The sequence below is a fragment of the Podarcis melisellensis genome (genome assembly GCF_964234715.1).
Source record: "Podarcis melisellensis genome assembly, chromosome: 12".
Lineage (NCBI taxonomy): Eukaryota > Metazoa > Chordata > Lepidosauria > Squamata > Lacertidae > Podarcis > Podarcis melisellensis.
The window spans coordinates 40147259-40170996 of NC_138544.1; the positions used below are offsets into that span (position 1 = coordinate 40147259).

A 23738-nucleotide genomic window follows, 5' to 3' on the forward strand; every position below is an offset into this window, starting at 1 on the left:
ATTGGAAACTTTTACGTGATTGTATACGTTTTAACAAAGTGTAAAGAGTAGGGTTAAATGTCAATAAAATGTAAAAAATAGATTTTGTGACAACTCAAATGAATAAAGCCAGTGCTTTTTTTCTAGGGGTATGCATACTGCTAAACATTTTGTGAATCTTTGTACTTTTGTCCATTTCCTGCATTTATTTTCTCCGATTTGGACTATAAAATGATTTTCTTGAGTCAAAATGAGAGTACCCCTAAACATTTTTTTAGAAAAATGCACTGAATAAAGCAGATGTAGTTGTGTGTGTCATTTTGTATATAATCTGTCTATATAAATATTAGCATTTATAAATTGCTACTGAGTTCAAGGCCAAATGTGGTTTTGGGAGAAGGGCTGTAGCTCAATGTTAAGATCTTGTATATAGCTTGTATACACCTTGTATACAGGCCCCAGGTTCAGTCCCCAGCCTCCACATAGGGCTGGGCCACGGTGAGAACAGGGTGCTGGACCTGGACTAGATGGGCCTCTGGCCTGATCCGGCAGGCTCTTCATATTTATTTATTCATTCGTTTATAACCCACCATGCCTCCCCATTTTATCCTCACAACAACCCTGTGAGGTAGGCTAGGCTGTGGGTAAGTGACCCATGGGTTTGGAACCTTGGACTCCCAGGTCCTAATCTGACATCCTAATCACTACACTGCCCTCTTATGTTCCTGCTATGCTCTTTAACAATGATAATAATGCAGGCCGTGCAGCTGGGTTGCCTGAGTGAGGTTTCTCGGTAGGAAAAGCATTAGCAAGCAATACGAGCTGCTCCTCTGCACCCCACCTAGCTCTAGGAACCCCAACGGCGCATCCATCCCGCACTCAAAACTCCCCGGTGAGTCTTAAGCGCCGCTCCACGTTGGCTAAGAAAAGGGGAGAGACCTGCGGGTGACCCGGAAGCACTTCTTCCTGGGCCGCCCACATCCGGGCTAGTGGACGAGCGTTCGCGTCGGGTTCGTCGCGGGCTGTGCCGGCGGCAGGAGGCGGCCATTTTCCATGAGAGCGGAGTAGCCTCCGAGTTCCCCTTTCCCCCCTGTCCAGGAAGAGCCCGGAAGGGCCGAGAAGCGAGGCCCCGGCCTGAGGTTGCGGAGAGCGGGCCGGTCCGCCTGCGGGGCCGGAAGTGGCGACGATGTTTTCCTTCTCCACCACGGTGCAGCCTCAGGTAAAGGCCTGGCGGGGGGAGGGCGGGGAGTCTCGCTCCGGGAGGAGCAGCTATTGTTCTGCGTAGCTACTCGGGCTGCTGGGAGAGCCGGGCCCAAGATGTCGCCGGCGGCCGCGGGAAAGAGATCTGGGGCGGAAGGAGAAGTGGCCGCCGGCTGCCCGGCCACTTAGGGTTTCGTTCCGGCTTTTCTCGGGAGCGAGTCGAGGTTTCGCGACCCTACAAGAAGAGCCCAGCTGGATCCTGTTTCTGAACAGACAGCTTCCTCTCACGAAGCCCGCAAACAGCCTCCGGAGGACGGTGGATTGGCCTAGTATCGAATATCCAGGGCTCTGCTGCTGCTGAATATGGAGGTTCTGCTTAGCCACCCGTGTTTAAAATCTCCGTGGGTCGCGGCGCCGTTCTCAATGTTATCACCTTCCCCTCTAAAAAAAGTAATCAGCGCAGCATGTCTTTGGAAACTAAACCGTAACGTATTATTTACATTTGCCAGCTCGGACGCTGGTGCTTGTGAATTTTATTAGACCCCATTAGAAAAGGGACAGATTACTGTATTTTTCCGTGTATAAGACTATATTTCCCCAAAACTTTTTAAGTTTAAAATTGGGGGTCATCTTATACACGGAATGTTTAAAATATTTATTTCTTAATTTGGGGCTCAAAAAATGGGGGTCGTCTTATACATGGGAGCGTCTGATAGATGGAAAAATATGGTAATATCCATGCACCTTACCGAGTGACATTCAGTGTCATGCAAATGGACTTCTCTCAACCCCTTTCCTCACACAACCCTCCACATCTGCACTGGGGGCCCCTTCCCTATCAAAAAATAAACCCTCTGAAACAGGTTTGGGGGAATAGTGGGGCTATTGAACTTTATCAAATGCTAATAAAATTATGAATCTTCGTTTTGCCCTACCTGCTTAATTGTCTTTCTTCTGAACTAAAAAAAAGCCCAAGCCCTTAAACTTTTCCTTAATAGCATTGTTAGACACACAAGTTCTAGGTAGGCAGGTCTTGGGTTTAAAGGTCAGTTGGGTTGGTGTACAGTAGAGAATAAAGAATTTTATTATTCATTTTACAAAATTTAGAAGATTATTTTTAGTTGTCATGGCTAGCAACTGTTGGTAGGCTAATCGTCCGTGAATGCTTTATATGGTTTAAATTGATGCTACATTGTCAAGTTTAATGTCATAAAAGCAGAAATCTCAGAAAATCAGAAATCTCAGAAAAGCAGCTGTACCCTTCCTATCTAATACTGTACAGTTGACGCTCAGATTGTGAACATGATCCGTGCGGGAAGCACGTTCGCAACCTGCAGTGTTCGCAACCTGCAGTGTTCGCACCCGTAGCGCTGCATCTGCGCACGCGTGAGTTGCAATTCGGCGTTTTTGCGCAAGCAGGCACCAAAACCTGGATGTAACCCGTTCTGGTACTTCTCGGTTCGGCGCGGTGCACAACCCAAACCGTCTATAACCCGAGGTATGACTAGTTGCCTTTTTGAAGAATTTTGCATGATGTAACATTGTCCATGGATGACATTTATTGCATTCCTATGTAGAATGCTTTGGGGGGGGGCACTAAATCATGCACTAGAGTTGGGGGACTGATGAAAGCAAGATGGGGCACAAAACAGGTATGTCAAGTTTCCAGTTAGTGTGATATGTAAAGAAATGTGATGTTGTTTTAAAAGTACAGTCATACCTCTTGTTATGTGTTGCGTGTTCTCAGGATATGAACACGGCAACCCTGAAAGTGTATATTTCCAGGTTTCACCGTGCGCTAGTTGCAGACTTTTGGGGGGTGCGAACGGCACCCCGGAACAGATTGAGCCCGTAACTAGAGGTACCACTGTATGTTCTGTTTTGTTGAAGCTTATGCACTTAAGCAATTTCTTGTGATCAGAAGAAAAGCCAAGGAGAGATGAGCCCTGAAGCAAAAACAGTAGAAATCGATTCTTCTTTAAGTACTGCTGAATGCACAGCTAGACAGAAAGAATACTAAATTACATTGAACCCTGCCTTTTTGTAAATATCAGGAAATTTGCGAGAGGCTGTTTCTCCTAATAAGCAGGGCACTGGTTTCTTGGTACTGAAGGAAATTAACTATTTCCTTGCAATAATATGTTTATTCTTTTAAAAAAGTTGTTGCTTTGTGTTATAGAAAACATGCCCAAAGCATTGGGTGTTTTTTTTAAAAAAAAGGAAAAATGATTTCTGTTCAGATTAAATTAACGTAGTAATTTTAAAGATAGTGCTTTCACTTAAACTTTCTTTTATACTAGGTCACAGTTCCATTGAGTCATCTCATCAATGCCTTCCATTCACCCATAACTCCAGCTCCATCATTTGCTACACCATCTACCCAGTGTGTACAAAAGGAAGCAGCACCCGAACATGAGGTACAGAATAATGAGGTAAGAATTCTCTGATAGGAGTGATAGGTTTATTTGTGTTTGTGTATCATTTAGCATGATTTAAATTTGCTTGGTGCCTTACATGTGGCATAAAAAGGAATCTTATAAAGCGAAGTTTGATACTCCTTTTAGTATTCTATACTGTTCTGGAACAATCCAGATGGAGTATTATTATTATATACAAATCTCCCCACTTAGTTTTGAAAATAGAGAATTTCCTGATATGCAAGTATTCATTTGTGCACAGCTGATTAAATATTTTTTGTGCACTGCAGTTACAAATATAATGATAATTTTTATTAAATTTATTACCCTGTTCTGCTGAAGTTGCCTTTTTAAAGAATAAGACAACTTACTTGGTCTCTAAGGTGCTACTGGACAATTTTTTAATTTTTTTGGAAGGATTCTTTTAAAGACTTTTTAAGAACAAAAACCTCTTTTTTAGGGACTTGATTCTTTTAAAGAATTTTTTTTGGAAGTGTTTTTTTAATAATCTTTTTCAAGATTTTATTTATTTATTTCAACTACGGCAGACCAACACGGCTACCTACCTGAATCTAGAAATATGGGGTTGGGTTGCAGTCCTGCATGCATTTACCTGAGAATAAAGTTCAGAGTTAACATGCATAGGATTGTATTGCCAGTTACAGCAGAAATTATAGCTCTTTGAAACTGTTAGTTTACGAGGATGACTGCTGTAGAGCTACAGCCCTTCAATATGAATTAGCGATGTATATTTTGCAATAAGGTCAATGATAATTTCTTGGTGTTTGAAGCTGCACCAAATAAAGGCTTTTATTGTACGTAGATACTGCTTTCATTTTCTTTGAGTAAAGAGCAGTGATTTCAACTTAGAAATTATATTTTGGAAATTAGTGATTGCACAGTTTAAACAGTTGATGGAAATAAGTTGATATTTTGAATAGCCTTAATGATTGGGGCTTGCGGGAATGAAATGGGAAAAGTGTGTGTGTTCCAATCTGCTTCTACTTTGGGGACCCTTTTTAGAATCATAATAATTGGACATTTCTTCTCTTTTTCTTGTTTTGAGTAATCTGATGTTCTTAAACATTTCCATTCTTCATCTGTTCTTTTTACAGCCAGTACTTAATATACAAGACCTAGGACTTTCTGACTTGAAAGCTAGCCAGTTTGATGAACTAGTGGACAGGCTACTACCTGGCTATCGTGTAGAAAACAAAATCTCTTCACACTGGCAAACATCGTATATATCTGCACAGTCCTTCTTTGAAAATAAGTATGGTATGTCTTAGGATCTTATGGCAGCGAAAAGTTGAATCACTTGCTGAATTGAAGCCAAGGCAGCATCACATCCCACCTCTTAATATATGGTTCCAGTGAGATGCTTGCTTTCGGCTTCATTTCCATGCTTATTTCTTCTATGAGGCCCCTGTAATGCAGGGATGGCAAAGACATTTCAGCATGAATCCTCTTTCCCTTCTGGGCATCCTTCAGGTGGATGTAGGAGTGTGTACGTGTCATGCCTCTGCTGAGCAAGATTAGAGGCAGAAGTGGGCAGAGCAACAAACATGGATTTGTGCACCACAAAGTAGTTGCACAATTGTGTTATTAGACATAAAACACATATTGCTCACATCAGTGGCCATAGTTAAGAGCAATAAGAAACATGCAAAGAATGTGTGCACACCCATTTAATTCTATATGGGACTGTACCTGAACTTAGACATGTAAAGAACCACTTCCCTGATTTCAAATGGTGAGTAAGAACTTTCTTGAGGCAACTGAGTACTGGAGCTTTTATATAGTTACATAAGTGTTTGTTTTACAGGCTGTTGACATACTATTAAGTACCAACGTAGTTCAGTGTGGGCTAGTAAACATTTTTGTGGACCTTTTTTCAGGGCTGCTTTTCATAGTATTACAGCGACTGAATAAAATATTATTTGCAGCCTAGGAATACAGAAAGCAATCTTGTTCCCAAGAGGAAGCTCTGTTAAGCACAGCAGGACTCACAGATAAATGTGGATAGGATCAGCATGTTCATTTGAGAGTGAATCAGACTGATTAACTCTCAAATGAAATTAAAAATGTGAAGTTTATTTAAGTTATATATGTTTTGAAATAGATTTTGGAGACTCATTTTATCCTGTAAAATATTTTAAACCTATAAAGTTTTTCTAAAGCCATTGTTTAGCTTAGTGATTGCAAAATAATAATAATGTTTTTATGGCAACTCCCTAGGTTTCGCAGATGTCTTTAGTGTCTTGCGCTCATCTTACCTGTACAGACAGCATCCTAGCCCCCTCCAGAGTGTATGTTCAGATCTTCGGCGTTGGCCAGGTATGAAGTAAGAATATTCTTCTTGATTAAATTGATTTATCTGGCTGAAGAACGTAGTATATACTACAAGATGAATCCTGAGTTCCCATCAGTGGAACTCTGCTCATGTGATGCTTGTTAGAGGAAGGTGGTTATTCTCCCTGACTAATTCCTGTGCCTCTGAAAAGCTGTTCCAGAGGGTTGGAACTTATCCCTGCTTCACAGGAGGTGGACCTGGAGGCTGAGAATGGGACAACTCTGGATCCAACTCTCTAAAATTACTTATAATTTGTATGATATAGATGGAAGTATTTTGCCTTTGAACATATTTAGAGTATATTATTATCTTCACTCAGTAGTCATAATAATTAGTTGGATTTTTGAAATTTTACTTTCATTGCCAGTGCTTAATGTAACACATGTAGTGACAGTCAAGAGTTCTCGGATTTCTGTTTCTCACAAGTTTAGAATTCTTGACTGAACTTTATTGAAGGGAAGGGAGTTAGTATTACCTAACTAGCAATTGCCTGACTTGCAACTGATGCAGGTACTCTTATTTGTCTGTTATTTGCCGTTTCTACGAAGTTTGGAGACTCCACAGGAGCTTCTGTACATATGAATGTTCTGTATTTAGCAAGATCTTAGAACGTATACATTTCCAAAATGTCCTTAAAAATTGCTTGCTTGAATAGAGTGAATTGTTGTTGCTATAGGATGGCGAGTGTTGCTATTCTTTTAAATAACATACAGTGGTGCCTCGCAAGACGAAATTAATCCGTTCCGTGAGGCTCTTCGTATAGCGGTTTTTTCGTCTTGCGAAGCAAGCCCATTGACAGCTTAGCGGATTAGCGCTACAGCTGTCAAGCGGCTTCCAGCGATCAGCTGTTAAGCGGCTTATCAGCGGAACAGCTGATAAGCGGCTTAGCGGCTTAAGAAAAGGGCGGAAAAAGCGGAAAAAACTCGCGGGGGGATGCAAGATTTTTTCGTCTTGCGAAGCAACCCCATAGGGGAATTCGTTCTACGAAGCGCCTCCAAAACGGAAAACCCTTTCGTCTAGCGGGTTTTTCGTCTTGCGAGGCGTTCGTCTTGCGGGGCACCACTGTAACTGGGATACAAAGAGCAGCCTGAAGGGTGCTTAATGGGGGGCTGAATTTTCAAATTTGAACAGCAGCCCCTTCCCTTTTCCCGTGCTGTATTAAGCTGCTTTGAAACTCCAGATATTTTTGTATGTGATTGTGTACAGCATGGAGGAGTACTGTTTTGGGGGAACTACTCAAAACACAGACACCCACAACCAAAAGCACAGAACCTGGTGTTTGGCTCTTTGCATACTCTGTGTTTCACGACTTACACTAAAAAATTAAGTAAGGAAAGAATTTGCATAAGAATTTCTCTTACGTTATCTTGAAACAATGTGTTATGTGTTTTAAGGTTTTATTCAGACACGAGGTTTTAAGACACTGAAATCAAGAGCAAGACGGCTGCAGTCTTCATCAGAACGATTAACAGAAACAGAAAATGTAGCGCCCTCATTTGTAAAGGCAAGTCTAAAGATTTGTGTGTTCCGATCATAACCTCTTCTGATGCCTGTTTTATATGGTGTCTTAAAAAATACCTGACCCATTTAAAAATTGGAAGCCAAGTCCCTCTTCTCAGGTGTTTGTAGACTGAAGTAATTGAGGACAGGTAAAAGGGGATTGAAAGGGAGGGATCAGGAAGAGATAAGGGATTTATGAATCATGATGGTAGTTAGGTTGTTAGAAAGCTGATGTAGGAAAAGATGGGTAAAAGGGATAATTGCTGATAGGAGGTATACAAGCAGAATCCTTCTGAAATACGTAAATGACTATATACTTTTTCACATCTAGAATGTTAACAATTTCAGCTGAATGGTACTGTAATCCAAGCACTGTAAAATCCAACAGACAAAGAATGTCCTGGAGACTGATGGATAGTGAGATTTCACTGTAATTATTTGAATTGCTGTACAGAATTCTAGGGTGCTGTCCAGTTACAGTAATCTGCTTGTACAACAAGAGTTTTGCTCACACCAACTTTCCATTCCTGCCCACTCTGGTCTCCTGCTCTGGAGGGTTCTCCCGTCCCGAGCAGGAGGGGGTGCTTCAAGGTGAAGGACAGAAAAGGGAAGTCTTGTCATATCCACTGCCACAAGGTTGGCTCTCACCCCGCATGATGCACTTGCAAGCCTTTTCCTTGCAAGTGGTAGCATATCCATTCATATAAAAATTGAAAAGGTCAATGCATGCTGAACCTTAAGAGAGAGGAGAGTGCTCTTCTGCTCATGTTCTGTCCTCTGTTTCCCACATGCATCTGGCTGGCCACTGTGAGAACAGGGTGTGAGAATAGGTAACCTGATCCAGCAGGCTATTCTTATTATGTGCCCAAAAATCTGACCCCTGGTTTAAAAACTAATGCAAGTGTTTTCTCCATCAACTCCTTAGGGTCTCCTACTGAGAGATAGAGGACCTGATGTTGAAAGTGTAGATAAACTAATGAAAACAAAAAAGATACCTGAAGCTCAACAAGATGCCTTTAAGACTGGATTTGCAGAGGGCTTTTTGAAAGCACAGTCACTCAATCAACGTAATGGTTTGTTTGTCTTATTCAAAGTGTTCTGTTTTGTATATGCGGTGTTAGAATGGTGTTACAGGTCGCATTTAAAATACACAGTAAATGAACCCCCTTTGTGCGGTATCCATATATGGTAGAAAAATAAGAATTAGGCAGCAGGTTCTTCATTGTCATTGTCCCACAATGTCATCCCCTTATCAGTTAGTCTAGCTGATTCAGTTTCCTTGGATTTTATACAGTACAAAAATTGTTTGCCTAATATATATTTTTCTTCTTCAGATTCCATAAGACGAAACCGTTTCTTTGTCCTTGTTCTGATTCTGCTTGGCCTTTATGGATTGTCAAAAACTCCTTTTTTATCTGGTAAATTGCCCTTTATGGATACTGGTTTGTTAACTTTTCATTCTTCTTTAATCTTTCATTTCCTGATTTGCTTTGTAAGCCACAGTGATCCATAAGACGGTCACCTTCAGGCTTGACTAGTGTAATTCGCTCTATGCGGGGCTGCCCTTGAAGCTGTCCCAGAAACTCCAGTGGGTGCAGAATGCAGCAGCGAGGCTCCTCACGGGGTCTCTGCCATGGGAGCATATTCACCCAATGCTTTTCCAGCTGCACTGGCTCCCGGTGGAGTACAGGGTCAGATTTAAGGTGCTGGTTTTGACCTTTAAAGCCCTTCATGGCCTAGGACCCTCATACCTACAGGACCACTCTCCTGCTATGCCCCACGGAGGACCTTAAGGTCCATAAATAGCAACACCCTAGTGGTCTTGGGCCCTCAGGAAGTTAGATTAGCCTCAACCAGAGCCAGGGCTTTTTCAACACTGGCTCCGGCCTGGTGGAATGCTCTGTCCTATGAGACCAGGGCCCTGCAGGATCTGATTTCTTTCTGCAGTACCTATAAGACAGAGTTGTTCCGCCTGGCCTTTGGCTTGAAGTCAATTTGATTCCCTCTCCCTCTTTTTCCTTTCTCCTCCTGTGATGAGGCTGCATTTTTATGTTTTAATGTTGTATTTTAATCTTGTTTTTAAGTTGTATTCATTCAACTTGTTTTTCTTATAGTTTGTTAGCCGCCCTGAGCCCGGCCTTGGCTGGGGAGGGTGGGGTATAAATAAAAATTATTATTATTATTAGTCTGTTATTTTAAGTCTAGATTAAAATCACAAGTTGAATGAACTCACAAAGTGGTGTACGCTACTCCAGGTGAAAACATCTAGTGTTCTTTTCTCTGAGTAATAGTTGGGGAAATATATCTTAGTAAAATTTGAACAAGAACATTTCATAGGCCTCACTTTTCTTAGGACAGTTGAATAGTTAGTTTTAGCAGCCTAAGAAGTTGTGTCTCCTACTGCTTTTCAACACAGTCGTACCTTGGTTCTCGATTGGAATCCTCTAGTTTCTCAGATCAGACCATTATTTTTAAAGAAAGATTTGTATAGATCTAGTGTGTCATAGAATTCCATCTATGGATATTTCTTCAACATTCTTCCAACCCAATTAAGTTCTTGCATTTCTTCCAGAAGCTTTGGCAGTGAGTTCAGTAATGGATCATTGAGAGTTCCTCATTGTAGAGATTTGGTGTGCAGGTGATATGATTCAGATGTTGGAGATGGGCTTGGGGGTACACTGCACAAGTCTTTATAGGTATAAATATCTGTTTAGCTGGGCCTCAGTGAATAGCCTGATAGTATTAGATGCTGAATCATTACTGCAGCTAAACAGATGTGGGCATAGTCAGTTCTGAGAGCCACACGTAAGAGTACGATACACGTGAACTAAAGAATTTATTTTTTAAAGAAATGCTTAGTTTAACATTGGTAGGCGCAAAAATTGCTATGACAAATGATACTGACAAAACGACTTGTCAGTACATTAATCTGTTTTAACCTTTGCTTTTAGTGCGTTTTCGAACAACTTCTGGGCTTGATGCAGCTGTGGACCCTATTCAGATGAAAAATGTTACCTTTGAACATGTCAAAGGGGTAAGTTCAAATGCTTGATGTCCACCAACTATTGAATTGAAATTCATTTATGTAATACAGTGATACCTCGGGTTACATACGCTTCAGGTTGCAGACTCCACAAACCCAGAAATAGTGCTTCAGGTTAAGAACTTTGCTTCAGGATGAGAACAGAAATTGGGCTCCGGCAGCGCGGCAGCAGCAGGAGGCCCCATTAGCTAAAGTAGTGCTTCAGGTTAGGAACAGTTTCAGGTTAAGTACGGACCTCCGGAACGAATTAAGTACTTAACTCAAGGTACCACTTTATATGTTATTAACTGTGTGCCTTGGTTTTTCAGTAAATGTTTTATGTTAAATAAACATAGGCCAGAGACCAGTGTAGTTCTGTGTCTGTTGTCCAGTGGGACTTCGGACTTTACTTTCTTAAAATAGCAGCCTTCCTCTTGCCACAGGGCAAACTGCTTTGGGAAGCGTGGGAGTTTCCAGGCCAGCTGACTATACAGCAGGGGGCCTTGCATTTTAAAAGAAAAAAAGTTATACTTGGGGTGCGCATGAGCCTTTGGCTGTGCTTAAAAATAGCTCAGGATTGTGACCATAAGTCTACCTAAAGCTAATTTGGCCAAATTATAAAACAGGTCTTTTTAAAAATGTTGACATAATATATTTATTTTTAAATTTTAATTGGATGAAGGTTGAAGAAGCAAAGCAAGAGTTGCAAGAGGTGGTAGAATTCTTGAAAAATCCTCAGAAATTTACTGTACTGGGAGGAAAACTTCCTAAAGGTAAGTGTGAGCTTTTGATTATTGACAGGTGCTTTCATGGGGTGTTCATCCCACTTGTTACATTGCAGTCCTATTTGATGTATATGAGGCAGGTAATAATGTGTTGTTCCTGAGAGGGATATGTAACCTCATGTGCCTCTTTCATGAACATCGTTAAAATCCTACAGCAGGTATTCCTCCACCGTCAGAGGCATTTCACAGGGTCCCCTCACTCCTCCAACACACCCCTGCATTGTGGGATAAATTATACCAGTCCTGACATACTGGGAAGGAAACTAAAAAAAGAAAACTGCAATGGGAAAGGAAGAATATATCCAAAGCAGGCATAGAAAAAGGCAGTTTGTCCACCTTTGCTACTCCTCTTTTTGGATTGCTCTGCCCTTTGTGTCTTTTAAATTTGTATTTAGTTCACCCCTCCCCTTTTGTAACTCTTGTGAATTAACCTTTTTCACGCAGGGGAGTGTGTTTGTTGTCCAGATTTTCTTTATGTATACTCTTTGTATTGGGTGGGGAACCTCTGGCCTTTGGGCCTAATTAAGCTTTGCCATTTGGCCCAACAGCCTAATGACCTGACATCATGTATGATATCAGAACCGGTGTGGGCTGCTAAAAAGGTAGCTGGGCTCTTCCAAAAAGGGCTTCTGAAGTTTACAAAGAGCAGCACAGGGTTCTTTGCAAGCCCTGGGTGATGCTTTGAAATCCTGACAGTCAGCTGATTGTTGGGGTTGGAAGTGCCGTGTCACCTGACATTGTGATGTTAGGTGATAGACAGATGGGTGGTCCTGCCCTTATATTAAATACCTGCCAGATCCACATCCCTAGCCTGCTTCGTTGTCCTCCTAGCTGGGCTGAAATCTGCAGTGACTAGAATCACTTGTTGAGAAATTATAAAAATTGGGGTAAACATGGGTGATAATCAGTTCTCCGTATGCTTTGTCATAATTTTATTTCATTCTTTCCCTAGGTATTCTGTTGGTCGGACCACCTGGAACTGGCAAAACTCTTCTTGCTAGAGCTGTGGCAGGAGAAGCTGATGTTCCATTCTATTATGCCTCTGGATCAGAATTTGACGAGATGTTTGTTGGTGTTGGAGCCAGTCGTATCAGAAACTTGTTTAGTGAGTACAACTTAGTTTTCCCTTGAAGATTGGCTGTTTTCATGAAGACATGTATACCTGCAGGAGCGTCTCCACCCCCATCGTTCAGCCCGGACACTGAAGTCCAGCTCCGAGGGCCTTCTGCCGGTTCCCTCATTGCAAGAAGTGAGGTTATAGGGAACCAGGCAGAGGGCCTTCTTGGTAGTGGCGCCTGCCCTCTGGAACACCCTCCCATCAGATGTCAAAAGTCAACAACTATCTGACTTTTAGAAGACATCTGAAGGCACCCTTGTTTAGGGAAGTTTTTAGTATCTGATGTTTTAATGTATTTTTAACCTGTTGGCAGTCGCTCAGAGTAGCTGGGAAAACCCTTATTTCAGGAGTGTGGATGAACACACTTTGAAATCTAGCAGTTTCTTATTGAATAAATGCTCTTAATAGAGAGTCTAAGCTCTCTATTAAAATAAAGAAGGCTCTAGCAGGCATCAGGAAAATTCAAAAACATTCTCTTATTATTATCATTATATCAAAAGTCTGAACAGTTGTAACCCAATATACGTATGTATACATTCATTCCAGTCTGGACCTTTATCATGGACCCATTGTTTTATCCCTAATTCAGAGAACAGTTGTTTTCCTTTTGACTGTTTTCTAGCTAAAATAGCAGTATAGACACCGAAAAGCTATTTTTCTGGAAAAGTGCAATTCATGAGGGTAGCCAGAATAAACTTGTGAATCTCATATTAGAAATGTGTGAACAATACAAAAGGGTGTTTGTAGTATGAAGAAATAAATTTGACATGTTGCATTCTTAGGGGAAGCCAAAGGAAATGCACCATGTGTTATATTCATTGATGAGCTGGATTCTGTTGGTGGCAAAAGGATAGAGTCTCCAATGCATCCCTACTCAAGACAGACCATAAATCAGCTCCTTGCTGAAATGGATGGGTAAATACAAATTTTCTTTCTGAGCCAAGGCATTATCTGTTATATATGAACATCAAAATAAGTGGGGTTCATAGGGAGAGGTGTGTGGCCCCCCAAGCAGTAAAATAATTTGAAATCTGATATGTCACTTGGAAAGAATATCATAGCCATTTAAGGCATGTTTAAATGTCTGGTATCACCCTATACATCAGGGTAGCCAAGCCCTGGGAAACCCCAGATTACTACACTGCCCAGCAGCCATACAGTTTATACTGATGCTGCTATTCCAACTAGTTGGTAAGCTTGCAGCACCCTCTTCTTTTTTTGACCAGGGCACAAAGTGGTTGGTATGCAGGCAAGGATTGTCTAGGTGCACAGCATAGCATAGTTTAGTTAGTAGGGATGATGCCTTGGTGGTTACACTAGAGTGGCAGGTCTACTGATCATGCTTTGGGCTGGTGTCTCTAATTACATCCTACCTACAAGCCTGTTTCATCGAGCTGTTTGCCTTGATCACTTCTAAGCCAGATTTAGGACATGTCACTCCTAACTAAGCTTTCAAATTTGCAGCCATAAGATGGGCAGGCATGGAAAGAGGATAGATTCTGAGTTCTCTGAATACCAGTTGCTGAGGGGCAAAAAATGGGAGGGCATGCCTTGCTACGAGGCTTCCTAGCAGCATCCAGCTAGCTGTTCTTGGAAATGGGATTTTGATTCACTGGACCTTTGGTCTGGTCCAGCAAGTCTGCTCTTACATTCTTACTAGTATTCTTCTGGCATGGTTGCAGATTTCCAAACAAATGGATGAGCCCCACTCTGGAGCCTTAGATTGCTTTGAGTCATGCCCAATAAAGGGCTTGCAGTGTGCGTTAAGCCCTCACCGGACTGCATGGACATTGCTGTACTCATTGTAAGAACAGAGAAACTCTTCACACCGAAGTATATTAACAAAAGCTCTCTTTTTTTTCTCTCTCTCTCTCTCTCTCTCTCTCTCTCTCTAGCTTTAAACCCAACGAAGGCGTCATTATCATTGGTGCAACAAACTTCCCTGAAGCCTTAGATAAGTATGTGTGTGTGCGTATATATGCATAAAACGTAACTTTGCATGGTTTGATTTTGTGCATATATGATTTTGAAAGCGTAGGTCAGTAATAGCTATTAAAATTTACATGGTACTATTCTTGCATCATGTCTATATTTTTATCTTTGAAGGCAGCACTCAGAAGGACTAGCCCCTTCTAGCTATCATTATCAGGAACAGCAAAAATGACAGCAACGGCAGCCAGAATGTATCTATGAAGTGTTGGTTCATAAAGTACCTTTTGCCTTGGGGGTTCCTGTAATCCAAGGAGGGTTGTGTGGAGGCTATTGGCTTGTGTGAAACAATCTTTAGTAGGTCAGAAATATATTAGCTGCTCACTTTACCCCATCATGTTCTTAACTCTTAAAAAAAATAAAAAACTTTTAAGTCATCTGGTTAGCAAGGATCTTAAATATATTGAATCATTCACAGAATTGTTTTTCCTCCCCAATTAGTGCTTTGATACGTCCTGGCCGCTTTGACATGCAAGTTACAGTCCCCAGGCCAGATGTCAGGGGCCGAACAGAGATTCTGAAATGGTACCTGAATAAAATAAAGTATGATGAATGTAAGTATAAATACGCAACTGTTATCTTGGGGGCAGGTGATACAGAAAGTTGTTGTAGAGTGGCTGTAAATTTTAATCTGTTTCTAAGTCGCTCTGTGACTTCCCTAATTTAGATCTGTGTTTTGAGTTCTGGATCGCCTTGAATAAAACAAATCTCTCTGTTCCCCATACTGAGGAATCTGAAATGGCTATAGCTTTTTCCCTCTTTTGGCCAAAGTGGATGAAATTTAGGGCACGTGAGCTATTCCAGTGGATTAAAGCATGCTAAATTGCAAGCAAATAGGACCAGGGGCTTTTTGAGAAGTGGGGGGAGTAAAACAGATTTATTCCCACCCCCACCCCACCCCACAATCTAATTGGGTGGTGGTGGATAGGGAATAACTTCTTAATAAAGAAAGCATAACTGTTGATGTGCTTTAGCAAAGAACAATTCCAAGCTCTTCAGTATTCCATAGGCAACCTTTTGGACAGCCTCACTATTTTCAGTGTCCACAAACATATAGGAAAATATGGAGCTATAAGGTAAAGAAAAGTATAGAAACACAGCAACACAAGATTTCGTAGAGGCTCTGATCTGTCGGTTTATTAACATTGTACTTTGATGTGAGGAGGGGAGGAAAACCCCCAATTCACTCCAGTTTTTGGCCCACACACAAAACCCCTAGTTATTACATGCTTGTGATTGAAATTCAGAATCTTGTCACCAGTGGGAGCCAGAGTCTTTGATTCTGCTTACAGTATTGCTTGAATAAATCAGTGCTCTGTTCTTGATCCATATTGTGATTATGTGAAAAGCAGATTTAAAGAATAGTATTAATTTCTCAGATTAGGCTGATATAGGACTTTGTGTGTGTGTTTTACTGCAGCTATTGATGCAGAAATCATTGCAAGAGGAACGGTAGGATTTTCTGGAGCTGAGTTAGAAAACCTAGTGAACCAAGCTGCATTGAAAGCTGCGGTTGATGGGAAGGATATGGTTACTATGAAGGAGCTGGAATTCTCAAAGGACAAAATTCTTATGGGTAGGCTATTTCTGAATTTGAATTTCTGAATTCAGCAAGGTAAGTATTTTGACCTTGGGCACTTCATTGGAGTTAAGTTAACAATACAGCGCTTACATGCTACACTGAGGGTTTTTGGGTTCTTGAAGTTCAGAGGTAAGGAACCCTACTTGTGACATGGAAACATAAGGAACCTAAACATAGCTTGCCTTTGAGGAAGCGTGTTTCAGAACCTGAATGTGTGCCTAAAATTTCCTGGAAACAGGCCCAAAGGTTTATTTGGTTTCTGTAACCTTGAATCCTCTGACCCAGGCATAGGAAAACTCTGGCCCTCCAGATGTTTGGGACTACAATTCCCATCATCCCTGACCACTGGTCCTGTTAGCTAGGGATGATGGGAATTGTAGTCCCAAACATCTGGAGGGCCGGAGTTTGCCTGTGCCTGCTTTGACCCATCATCCTGTATACCAGGGGTCAGCAAACTTTTTTTTTTTTTAAGGGGGCCGGTTGACCATCCCCCAGACCTAGTGACGGGCTGGACTGCGCGTGTGGCGGAGGAGGCTTCTCTCTCTCCCCCAGCCACTCCCCTCCCCCAAACCTAAATCCGGGCCATGACAGCCCCTTCCCAGAGCCCTGAGGTGGGGGCTCACTCTCCCTGGCCCCTGCACCTTCCGGGCAAGGGTGTCCCCACATCTACGCTCTTCTGCTCGCTCTCCCGTACGCAGGCAGTGCACTTCGCCCACCCACTTGCTGTGCAGGTGGCCACGAGGAGACCATCCCGCCGTGTCCCCTTTGACCACGGAGGATGGTGGGGCCTTGGCTCCCGTCTTGGGGGGTCCACGGCAGAAGAGGGCAGATGAGCGCTGGGCCACCTTCTTGGCCAGGCTGGGATTGCTTCTGCCACCGCCAGGGCCCAGAGGCCTTGGTGTGGTGCCCGAGGGCAGCACAGAGCCCATCGGCCGAGGCTGGCGCTCAGACCCGGGGCGGCTTCCACAGCTGCAGCAACAAAACCCTTCAGAACAGTTCAGTGAGGACTGAGCCTACTAAGTCTCCACTTCAGTGTCTGCATGGTGGTGAGAAAAGCAAACAGGGTTGTGGGTGTGCGTTATGAATAGAATGGAGCATCTGCTTGCATTTGATCACTTTTCAGCTTCTGTGATTTCCTTTCTTTTGATTTCAGGCCCTGAGCGTAGAAGTGTAGAAATTGATGATAAGAATAAAACAATTACAGCCTATCATGAATCTGGGCATGCCATTATTGCATACTATACTAAAGATGCGATGCCAATCAACAAAGCTACCATTATGCCACGAGGGCCAACACTCGGACATGTGAGGATTTTGATTTTGTAGAGAATACCCACATTTGACTAGGCTTTGTCCACTTTACTGCTTTACTTTTTCAACAGAGCTGATATCAAACACCTGGCAATATATCTCTATAGTATAATGTAATTGAAATGAGAACCTGGTTGGTTGCCGTGGCATTTGTAATGGAGGTTCACCTTCATTACATAGGCACCAGGCGAAAATGTTTCTCTATAACCAAGCCTTTGGCTGATTAACATCCTGCGGCCTTTTAAATGTGTGTTTGAAGGGAGGATTTACTGGTTTGTTTTTGTTTTGCTATGTATTTTATGTTTTCATTTTGTATCTTTATGATCTGAACTACCCTGTGATCTTCAGTTGAAGGATGGTATACAAATTTAATAAATAATAATAATAATTGTGATTTTAGAAATGTTTTATATACATCCTGCAGTGCTGTCAGTTCAGAAAAGACATCCACATTGTGGATGAAAACATTCATTCATCTGGCTCTGCTGCATTTTGAACTTTGAAACTATATTGCCCAAATACGTGCACAAAATTGTTTCATAGCAGAGTTGAAGGTTCCCTAGTCCTGCTGCAGGGCCTGTGTGTAGAAGGGCTGTTACCTTTAGTGTACGGTAAGCCAAGATTGGCCATCAGCAAAAAGTTGCTGTTGATTTGTTTCTCGCTAAGATACTGCATGACCATGACAGGTCTGGACAGAGCCTGCAAGGCTGCAGGTGTCTACTCTTTGGGAAGCAGGTTTTAGTTTGGGGTAGAGAAACCAACAAATGTCTCAGAAGAGTATCACTGCAGTTAGTATCCTCTAACTCACCTTTGTTTCAAGATTGTCAAAGCAACTACAAAGTGTAATTTGCTATTTCCATGAACTTTAATCTCTGCTCACACAATTTTGTATTAAAGGTGTCTTTGCTGCCAGAAAATGACAGGTGGAGTGAAACTAGGTCCCAGCTGCTTGCCCAGATGGATGTTAGCATGGGAGGAAGAGTTGCAGAAGAACTTATATTTGGGGGTGATTACATCACAACAGGTCAGGAAAACCCCGAAAGAAACAAGATTAGTATTCAAAATGTTTAACTTCTAAATTGGAATTACTTTTGTATAATTTCTTTTGTTGTTGTTCATTTAGGGGCTTCTAGTGATTTTGACAATGCTACTAAAATAGCAAGGCTCATGGTGACTAAGTTTGGAATGAGTGAGAAGGTAAGATCTAAATATCTCCTGTTTGAGTTTTGGATGCTGTCCTCTTTTCTCTCCGCATTGATTAGGAGTCCTTCAGGACGTGGTATCAGACCCTTGTATTAAATTGCTGTTATCCCTCTCTGGATCTTTAGACAGTGTATTATAAAGCGAAATTTACGTTACAAATTGAAAATGTGTATGTGACCAACTCAGCCTTACGGATTATCAAAGATATGAACAGCGTGGGTGAATAAGAAACACATTTTGTCATTTTTTTCTTGGAGATTATACTGTACAAAGCAATTTACAGTATGGACTTGACAAAGTAGTAGTGATAAGTGAGACACTGCTGCTCTCCTGGCCTCCCTCCTGACCCAAGTGCCAGGGTCACTGGCACTTACCAAAAGGGGTGGGGTGAAGGATAGGAGTATTAAATTGGTGCAGAACAATGGAGCCAATCTCCCCAAGCTTCACCCCACCTCTTTCCCTCTGTGTTGGAAGTCAGGAAAGCAGCTGTGCCCCACCCACAGCACCTCACCAGCCGCTACTGTATATGTTACGCTGCCATGTTCATTTCACAGCACATTTGAGGGGGGGGGGGTTGCTCTATACCATAGGGAGAGCTCAATCAAGCACCAGAAAGCATTTGCTCCTTCTGCCTGTATTCCCTTATATGTTTTGTTTCCTCCTGGTCTGCCCCTTCCTTTCCGTCATCACGGATAGTGAGATTTCTCTTAGATGCATGATCTTTGTAATCTTTTTAAAAAGCAACAAGTTAAGGCGATGATTAAAAATTAATAGTGAATAATTTAATAGGATTATTCTGCAAAATGTGTGATCGGTGACGAAGGCTGCAGTCATATACACTTGCAGGGAGTAAACAAGTCCAGTTGTTGACAGTGGGACTAACTTTTGAGTAGACATGATTAGATTTATGCTGACAAGCTCCCTCCCATCCAGATTTAACAAGAAAGCTGCGATATAGTGCTGGGATACTTCTGTGTACAGCCACAGCTGCTTAAATATCAGACACCTTGAGGGCCTGTTGCAGCACAGTAGATATTATTTGCTGGGATGTTAAATTGCACCACGATTGCAATGTAAAATGTCTCTTTCTCTTGTCTCTTTCTTTTGCTTTCTATAAGCTTGGTGTCATGACCTACACAGATACAGGGAAACTCAGTCCCGAAACCCAGTCCGCAATTGAACAAGAAATAAGAATGCTTTTAAAGGTAAGAAAAAGTGTGATGGAATAACTGGAATAAATACTGGGTGAATAAAGTTTTCCTTTCCTTGGGTTTCATGTATATATCTAGTAAACCATAAAAATGGCCTAAATTCTAATTCAGTTCATGGTCCTGTTAAAAGTTCAGGAACTTCCTTTAGCACTTACTAGCAATAGAACGTTCTTCTAGCTCCTTGTTGCTAATAGATTCCTTTTTCATATTCAGTTATTTATCTACCTTATTTTTCCCTTCCATCCATCGTGTTTCTTACTTGTTTTAAACTAAAAGATTTTATGGAGTCTGGTTTCTGCAATGAGTATACAAGAATAAAATTGAAATGTGAATATTTGTGGCTTTATTGAAAATATTAGTTCAGGGGTCAATCTTAAAACAGTTTTTAGAATACATGTCTTCGATTTCCAGTTTCATTGCAAATGATCCTTAATGTGTGTGGTTTTTTTTATTCTGTGATAGGAATCATACGAACGAGCGAAGAATATATTGAAGAACCGCACAAAAGAGCACAAGAATTTAGCGGAAGCATTGCTGACCTATGAGACTTTGGATGCCAAAGAAATTCAGATTGTTTTAGAGGGGAAAAAACTAGAAGTGAGATGATAACTTCCTTGTTAAGCGTTCTAATGGATTACTTGCAAGAATGCAGTAGTCTACTTATGCAGTGTAGCTCTCCCCCCCCCCCCCCCGATGTGTGTGTGGTAATAATCACATTTCTTAAAGATAAGCAATTTGTCTTGTGTGCTTTTGTTACATTTTACCTAACTTTTTGTATTTCCATAGAAAGAGATGCCAGGAGCAAAAGAAGTTCCCACAAGTATAGATAATACGATCTCAGGGTTGAATCCTGCTTCTTTGGAAACCTCAAATACTGATGCTGAATAGTATGTTCTTAACATATCTTCCCTAGCTAATTGCTCCATGTGGACTTGAACATGTTCAATCTTGCGGCTTGAGATCCCTTGAAATGCTGCAGGATTTACAAGTTGCAGAGGGGATGACACCTCCGTTTAGTCTTAATTCCATGGACAGTTTATAAAACCATCACTCATCATTTAGGGGGAAAAAACCACAGATTTTATTTAGCAGGTCACATAACACTACAGGAAGCTGGGAACTGGCATTGCTGTAACAGAGCTGCCTTCTGCCCCCCCATTGGTCTTCTTATAAATGCCAGGGTGTTGGAATCCTGGAGCGCAATAACTGGGCAAAGAAATAATAGGGATTTCTGTTTGGATGGCCTTTAGATCACATGACGGGGGGGGACGGGACGGAGTGGAATTTAATAGCTATGAAGAATTGCACTGCCTCTTCGGAGTCAGTTGAGAAGACACTTCCAGTTTAGTTTAAGTGGTATGGAGGTATAACTACATTGCTCTGAAAGGTGCTATCCTGTTGGATTTTTAAAAATGAGATTGTGTACGGCTGTTTTGAGAGCTCCATCAATTTTCTTAGAAGCCCGTATTGAATCAGTCAGAGAGTAGTTTAGATTCCTCTTTTTGTTCCTTTTAAATCAGTCCATTTCCCCCAATAAAAATACATTTTTTTTATTTGAAATCTTCAAGTCCTTCAACACAGGTTATGAGCACATAGTACCCAAACAGTAAAATGTGCTCAGTTATCTTCTGAAATGCTAAGAGTTGGGCTAGGGTGGAGTGAGAAACAATTGCTAGTAATACTAGTGTTTTGTGGGAGGATGGGCAATGGGTGGGTTATTCTCACAACTTTAACCCCTACACTTCTCCATTCAAAATAGGCATTTAAAAGAGAAAAGGTTTTGTGCCAGTCAGTGGGGGGAATGGAAGAAAGTTGGCAGTGAACTTTCAAACTAGTGCTAACATGACGTTGCTGTGAATACAACTTGACAGTGTACTTAACTTTTGAATTGGTTTGGTTTAAGAATTCTTTCATTCAGCAAATCCAGTACTTCAGTGCAACTTTCTTTTTTTTTTTGCTTTTCCCATTCAGCTAATCTAGTAACACATGGAGGGACCTCAAGACCCTGTCTTAAAGCAGAATACCAAGCTGCTATGCTGACACATTACAAATATACTCTTTGTAGTGACTTACAGTGAAAGATGTGCAAATAAGGCATGCGTGGCACCTTTTTTAAAGACAATAAAGGTTTGTTTTAATTATGCAGAAAGCTTTTCCTCATTGTAAATTGCTTTATCTCTGGTTTCCCTCTTATGTAAATTGAGGTGTACAAAACATATCTTAAACCTGTAAATAAATTTGAGAGTTAACCGAAATGTGGAATTTTTTTAGTGGATTGGATTTCCAAAGAATCTTTCTTTCGTTTCCTTCAAAATTGATTTGTTTGCTGTTACTTCAGCATGTTAGAGAAAAATAATGCAAGTGGGGAGACAGGAGAGGAAAAAATCCCAACATTCCCTGGCTTCCCATCAACTGGAAAATATATCCATGGAAAGTTCCCTATTACACAACAGACTCTGCTCCATCTCAGCAAATTAATATCATATGCCTTTCATGCTATAAATTTGAACTGCATCTGCACACCTAGCTACCATATATGCTAATAATTTAAAATTTTAATTAGCAATAGTTCCTACTGATTATCCAGATTTAATACTATTCCTCACAAAAGCTGGGATTCTGAAGTGAGATATCCACACAGCGGAAGTTGCCTTGAGTTCCAGTCACAACAGAGAGACAGCTTAAGGTCCAAAGAGTTTGACTGCTGCAGAAGATCAGGCTTCAGTAATACAGTTTGGGACTTGATATATTCATACACTTTGTAGGCTTTGCAGATAAAGATATGTACAAGTAGAAAGTATTTCTGTTGCAATTCAAGACATAACACGGATTCCGACAGCACTCACTGACTGACTCTCAGGACAAGACACCGGACAGCTGAGCAGAGATGCCTCCATCATCTATATCAGGCACCCCCAAACTCGGCCCTCCAGATGTTTTGGGACTACAACTCCCATCACCCCAGCTAACAGGACCAGTGGTCAGGGATGATGGGAACTGTAGTCCCAAAACAATTGGAGGGCTGAGTTTGGGGGTGCCTGACCTATACAGGTGGCGCTGGACTGTCGCCATAGCAACTGGCTTGGCTGACCCTGACCCTATTGCCTTATCTTCATACATGGGATGATTCGAGCTCATCAAATTATGCCTTTCCTCCATGTCTGATTCCTCCCAAAACAAATTCCACAATACTTTAGAGTTATAAGATGTGGAACCGTAGGTAGAGAAATGCATACTACTACAACATCCCACGACCCCCGTAGACGTTAATATAAAAAAAAAATGAGAGGATGACATAGGCTATGAGATTAACCCCACTCAGTGGACCAGAATGTGGTCTAAACCCCCCTTTAAATCCATATCAACGAAAAGGAAAGAACTCACTCTGAAACTCACCTACAGGTGGTACCTAACACCAAGGAAATTAGCGCTAATAAGCCCAGGAACCTCACCAAAATGCTAGAGAGGGTGCACCTCCACAGGCACATACCTCCACATGATGTGGGAATGCCCCAAAATCCAACTATTCTGGACAACAGCCATACGAGAAATATGTAAAATAACTAAACAAGAATTAGAAATCACCCCAGAACTGGCCCTACTAAACATCTTCCAAGACAATAATGCCCACTCACATCACAAAGAACTCATAACCCACCTACTCTCAGCAGCCAGAAACATAACCAGACACTGGAAAGGCCTGTCAGGAGTCAGCATGGACCAATGGTACCAAATAGTATGGGAAACGGCCTTACTAGAAAAATTAACCAATAAACTGAAACTGACATGGGGGCAAATAGAAGAAGATGCCTTCACCCCGGTATGGCTCCCCTTTATCACATACACAGCCCAACAAGATGACAGGAATCCATCAATAGATTATGGCTATCCTGATTCAAAAACTCAAACATGAAAACAAAGTTCACCACAGGCAATCACAAACAAGCAACCACACCCTAGGCCAACCCCAACTTCTCTCACCACCAAAGAGAACCTGCACAAACGACGCTGACACAAAACCCCACGCATACATTTAGTAAAATAGAAACCTGCCCACCCACCGTGGCCT

At 41.6% G+C, this 23738-nt stretch overlaps 1 protein-coding gene across 7 annotated transcripts; it reads left to right on the top strand.

Moving 5' to 3' along the window:
* Positions 1–965: 965 nt before the first annotated feature.
* On the top strand, positions 966–21924 carry YME1L1 (YME1 like 1 ATPase). 7 transcript variants are annotated; one of them, XM_081931698.1, is made up of 21 exons: positions 966–1198; positions 3480–3611; positions 4712–4874; positions 5835–5933; positions 7344–7453; positions 8375–8522; positions 8784–8867; positions 10401–10483; positions 11154–11244; positions 12209–12361; positions 13156–13288; positions 14269–14331; positions 14804–14916; positions 15783–15938; positions 17098–17249; positions 18153–18279; positions 18379–18452; positions 19577–19663; positions 20132–20266; positions 20456–20556; positions 21641–21924. In XM_081931698.1, the coding sequence occupies exons 1-21, from the start codon at positions 1166–1168 to the stop codon at positions 21642–21644; spliced, it is 2241 nt and encodes a 746-aa protein (XP_081787824.1). In that variant the 5' UTR covers positions 966–1165; the 3' UTR covers positions 21645–21924. The 7 variants fall into 7 exon arrangements, 6 of the variants coding, with proteins under 6 accessions (XP_081787824.1, XP_081787827.1, XP_081787822.1 ...); XM_081931696.1 differs by lacking the exon at positions 966–1198 and adding an exon at positions 1314–1629; XM_081931697.1 differs by lacking the exon at positions 966–1198 and adding an exon at positions 1315–1629 and having other exon boundaries at positions 8375–8516.
* The last annotated feature ends 1814 nt before the right edge of the window (positions 21925–23738 follow it).